General features: G+C 38.6%; 1 protein-coding gene across 1 annotated transcript; it reads left to right on the top strand.

The window, feature by feature from the left end:
• Positions 1-3,372: 3,372 nt before the first annotated feature.
• Positions 3,373-5,463, top strand: LOC142178382 (zinc finger BED domain-containing protein RICESLEEPER 2-like). Its single transcript, XM_075247726.1, has 5 exons — positions 3,373-3,928; positions 4,111-4,810; positions 4,916-5,070; positions 5,155-5,310; positions 5,384-5,463. The coding sequence occupies exons 1-5, from the start codon at positions 3,373-3,375 to the stop codon at positions 5,461-5,463; spliced, it is 1,647 nt and encodes a 548-aa protein (XP_075103827.1).
• The last annotated feature ends 358 nt before the right edge of the window (positions 5,464-5,821 follow it).

The following is a 5,821-nucleotide window of genomic DNA, read 5'->3' as shown; positions in this document are numbered from 1 at the left end:
GAAGTATTTGGTACGAACTAACGTACCAAACATGCTTAGGAACTGTGCTAATGTCTCCTGAAGTGCTGGAGCAGCAGTAGCAGTAGGCGCATCCGGTGCCTGGGCTCTGGCTGGAACTGCTGGTGGTACCTCGGCGGTAGCTCACATAGGTGCTCTTGCTGCACCACGTGCGCGTTCTCGGCCTCCACTCCGGCCCCGACCTTTGACTGCTGCAGTGGGGGCAGGGGTTCCTGATCATCTCTAGTAGTGCGTGCCCTCACCATCGGTGAGAGAATAGATGATAGAAGTTTAGGATCGTGATATCAAAAATCTCGCACGACATGGAATTCAAATGAAGTGGAATTTTCCTAATGGTTACATAGCCTCTCATAGATAAGTATAGACGTCTCCGTACCGATCAACGAAACTCTAATAAGATGGCTTGTGATTCATGACTTCTATGAACCTAGAGCTCTGATACAAACTTGTCACGACCCCGGTTCGCCCTCCGTAGACCATCGTGACGGCACTTAGTCTCTACGACTAGGTAAGCCTACCAAATACGGAAAATAGACGAAACTTGCTGAAGAAGTAATCAAAAGCCAAAAATAACCAAGTGAAACAATATTTAGAATGTCGCTCGGCATATACAACACAACTTCTCAGAATCTGATACACTATCCCAAAACCCGAAAACTCACGTAACCACAAGCATTTGAATGTTTAACAGTGTCTAACTCCAGAATATCTAACAAGGAAAAGAAATACAGAAGGGAAAATGTTTAAAATCTAGAATAGAAAGGGACTCCTCGGTCTGCGGACGAGGCAGATGTACCTCGAAGTCTCTAGAGCTGACGCCTCGCCTCACGGGTGATAGGACTGAGTCGCAGTACCTGGATCTGCACATGAAAAACATGCGTAGAAGAGGCATGAATATATATATATATATATATATATATATATATATATATATATATATATATATATATATATATATATATATATATATCTCGATTGTTATCTCTGTTATTATATATATCCGAAGGATCTCCCGGGATCACGTCTCGTATTCCAACTATCAGTACGCGGGGATCTACCGGAATCCTGATCCGTATTCCCAAATATAAATATCCAGTACTAGGGGAATCTACCGGATGCAGTCCCGTAGTTCCATATAACTGCAGGGGGATTTACCGAAATCCCACATTTGTAGTCCCAAATAAACAGACAAGGGGGATCTACCAAAATCCCACATTCGTAGTCCCAAATAAACGGACAAGAGGGAGCTACCGAAATCCCACATCTGTAGTCTCAATGTAAATACACGGCAGCAACAGGAAAATATCCAGAAATGGCAAATTTCATATTAAGGCAACAAGTAATTCTAGCCTATCATGTTGCACAGAATTTAGGTAAGGCAGTTTGAGCAAATAAAGCAATTAAATCACTTAGACATGCTTTCCTAAGCTAACAACAGGCTTAATAGTGCAAGTAATAAAAACAGGAAAGGAAGCATACTAGTAATTACTTAATGAAAATCGGATTTCCAACAATTAGCACTAGTACACACTCGTCACCTCACGTACAAGGCATTTCAGTTACCAAATATACTAAATCCTAAGGGGAAGGTCCACCACACAAGGTTAGACAAGCCACTTACCTCGAACCGGCTCAAAATCAATCTGAAATCACGCTCTTGCCATGAGTACTCGACTCCAAATAGCCCAAATCTATTCAATTCAATTGCATAATGTAAATAACACTTCAAGTAACTGATTCTACAAAGCAATTCTAAGCTAATACACAAAATTAGGTAAAGTGACCAAAACGCCCCTCGGGCCCACGTCTCAAAAACAGGTAAAATTTACATTTCCAGAAACCTCTCACGCTCACAAGTCTAACCATATTAAAATTATCCCAATCAAATGTCAAATCCCTAATCAAACTCAAATTCTTGGTCTAAGAAACGTTTCCCCAATTTTCATACAAATTCTGAAATTAAAGGATGAATTCATGTTTATATTAATGGGATACAAGCAAAAAGGAGTTAAAAATCGTTACCCAATCGATATCTCTGAAAATCCCTCAAAATCTCGCTCAAATCCGAGCTCCCAAGCTTAAGTTTTGATAAAAATGGCTAAACCCTCGATTTTGAAATCTTATATCTGCCCAAGCGCATTCTTCTTCGTGAACGCGAGGCTACTATCGTGAACACGATGCAAAAAGTCCCGCTGGCCAATTTCCTCTTTCGTGAACACGAGTTCCACTCGCGAATGCGTAGCTTACACTGGCAGACCCTACGCGAACGCGAGGACCATGTCGCGAACGCGAAGACCAACGGGTCCTTACCTTCGCGAACGCGGGACATCATCACGAACGCGAATCATATTTAAGCTACTTCTCCCAGATGCTCTACGCGAATGCGAGACCGCCTCACGAACGTGATGAACGTTTTCTCTGCAATACAATAATAGAAAATCTGCAATCTTTCCAAGTCCAAAGATGGTTCGTTGAGCATCCCAAACACCCGAGGCCCCCGAGACCTCAACCAAACATGCCAACCAATCCTAAAACATCATTCAAACTTGTTCCAACCTTCGGAACACTCAAGACAACATCAAAACACCTATTTTTCATCGGATTCAAGCCTAAGAATTCCAAAAACTCCAAAAATACTCTTTCGATAAAAAAGTTATCAAACCTCGTCCGAATGAACTGAGATTTTGCATACACATCACATTAAACACTACGGAGCTACTTCAACTTCTGGAATTTCTTTCCGACCCTTAGATCAAAATCTCACTATCGAACCGGAAACTTTAAAAATTCAACTTTCGGCATTTCAAGCCTAAATTAGCTACGGACCTCCAAAATACAATCCGAACACGCTCCTAAGCCCAAAATCACCCAACGGAGCTAACAGAACCATCAGATTTCCATTCCGAGGCTGTCTTTACACTGTTCCGACTACGGTCAACTTTCCAACACTTAAGCTCTTATTTAGGGACTAAGTGTCCCAAAACTCTCCGAAACTCAAAACCGAACATCCCGACAATTAAAAATAGCAGAAATAAACTTGGGGAAAGCAGTTAATAGGGGATCGGGGCGTTAATCCTTAAGACGACCGGCCGGGTCATCATAATTCCTATATAATCAATCCCCACCTAGCCGTAATTAGAACCAATATCAGATGCTTGCTATGTTGTGTTGAAAGAAGAAGAAAAAGAATGAAGTAGTTAGTATTAGCTAGCTTTCTGGTGTATATGGTGATTATTCAGAATATAAGTAAAGTTGGAATTTGAAAAATGAAGCAACAACTTAAGCTCAAGATGGATCAGAAGAGAAAGTCTGATCTATAGTAAGTAAATGTTATCTTTATTTTTGTAGAAAAGTATGGAATCTCAAGGCGAACAAAATCCAATGTGTTCATCTTCAAGTACAACTCCTATTGAGATTGAGAGTCGAGGGCTTATGCAGTCTGATCAAGTTAATATGGAAGTTATTGATGAAACAGGTAAAAGAAAACTTAGTTTTGATGCATGGAAACATTACAAAGTGGTGAAGCTTGATGGTGCTCACTTTGGTGTTTGTAAGTATTGTAACACTCATATCAAATCAACAAGAAAATGTGGGACATCATCTTTATGGGATCATATTCGTAGATGTCGTAAGAAGCCAAGTAACTTAGAAGATGGGGGTGGTTTGGGGGGTGATGATGGTATCCAACAACATTATTTTGATCAAGATATTTCATGTAGGAAACTTGCTCATGCCATCATTTTGTATGAATACCCTTTGTCGATTGTCGATCATGTTGGATTTAGGAAGTTTGTTGCTAGTCTTCAGCCATTGTTTAAAATAGTGTCTAGGAGCACAATCAATAATGATATTTTGAAGATTTTTGACAATTTAAAATCAAAAACTTCTAAGTTGTTGGAAAAACTCACAAGTAAAATTGCAATAACAACTGATATGTGGACTTCAAACAATACAAAAAAGGGTTCATGGCTATTATGGCACATTTTATTGATGATTCATGGAGGCTTCAAAGCCATATTCTTAGATTTATTTATGTTCTTGCTCCACATGATAAGGATACTTTGTGTATTGTGTTGCTTAATTGCCTGATAGAGTGGAATCTTGAAAGAAGAATATCAACAATTACAGTTGATAATTCTAGTACAAACAATGCTATGATGAAAATCTTGTTAGATGAGAAACTTTGTAAGAGGGATTTATTGTTGATGGGTCGAATGTTGCATGTGCGTTGTGCCGCACACATCTTAAATTTGATTGTGCAAGAAGGGATAAAGGTGATAGAAGATGGTATTAGTAATGTGCGTAACAATGTCTTATATTGGATAGCATCTTCAGGCAGAATTGAAAGGTTCGAAGAAGCTGCACGGTTGCTACATATTTCTTGTACTAAAAAGTTGGAGTATGATTGCCCTACTCGTTCGAACTCAACATATCTTATGTTGAGAACAACCCTAGATTACAAAGAGGTGTTCAGAAAGTTGAGTTTAACTGACACCAATTATCGTTGTTTTCCAACCGAAGGGCAATGGAGTGCAGCACATGAAGTTTGTGAAAAGTTGCAGCTGTTTCACCATATCACTGAACAATTCTCAGGGAGTCAATATCCAACTTCAACTCAATACTTTTCAAAAGTTTGTGATATTAAGCTAGAATTAGAAGCTTGGGTGAAAAATTTAAATCCTTTGATTAGCTCTATGGCATTATCAATGTTGTTAAAATTTAAAAAATATTGGGATGATATGCATATTTCGATGGGGGTAGCTACTATCTTTGATTCGAGATTTAAGATGAAGTTGGTTGAGTTCTATCTTGCACAAATTTATGGTGAAGAAGCATTACATAAAATTCAAGAAGTTTGAAACCATTGTTTTGATCTCTTTCAAGAGTATACGAGCAGAGTGGTTGCTTCACATGAGTCATTTCAAGCATCTAGTTCTAATGAAGTTGCTGGTGTTGTTGAGGGTGATCGACGGTCTAGTTTCGATAGGTTTGTCGCTTCGAGTAGAGCGAATGTGGACCCAAGATCGGAGTTGGAGTCATATTTAGAAGAAGGTGTGCTACCTCGTATGCCATCATTTGATTGTTTACGTTGGTGGAAGACAAACGGATTAAAATTTCCTACTTTGTAAAAGATAGCTCGTGACCTCTTAGCCATTCCTGTCTCTAATATTGCTTCAGAATCGGCCTTTAGCACTAGTGGGAGATTGATTAACCCGCATCATAGTAGACTTTATCCTACTACTTTGGAGGCGTTGATGTGTGCTCGCACTTGGTTATGGAACGAGATAAATGGTAAGTAACTTTTTTATGATTTACTATGTTAATAATACTATTCACTTTCTTATACTATTATACTTTTTTTTAGGTTCGTATTCAAGCATTGATAGAGTTTCATGTCTGACAATGCTTGATGAAGAAGAAGATCCAGATGTTTCAGTTGCTTGATAACTGAAGGAAGTCGGAGATGCATTATTTCTGATGAATAAGAAGATCCCAATGTTTCAATTTTTGCTTTGTTGTAACAAACTAATCAGAGTTCTCATTTAGTATTATTTCTGATGCGACTGGTTTGTGTATCTACTTTATTAAGATGTTCGTTTTCCATTTGCTAAGTTGGTGTCTGCATTTGTGTTTCTTTTAACTTGGTCACAAAAATAGTTTGTTGATCTAGTTATCTGCTTTTTCATTAAACTTAAAAAATAATGTGATTTTATCTTAGAATTCACTAAGCAGATATGTGGCTTATTTTTATCAATACTAATCCTTCTGAAAAGACTTGAACTAATGAACTCTATTGACCTTC

The sequence above is a fragment of the Nicotiana tabacum genome, chromosome 3 (genome assembly GCF_000715075.1).
Source record: "Nicotiana tabacum cultivar K326 chromosome 3, ASM71507v2, whole genome shotgun sequence".
NCBI lineage: Eukaryota > Viridiplantae > Streptophyta > Magnoliopsida > Solanales > Solanaceae > Nicotiana > Nicotiana tabacum.
Note: the sequence above shows the minus strand (reverse complement) of the source record. Positions and strands in the feature narration are given on the sequence as shown.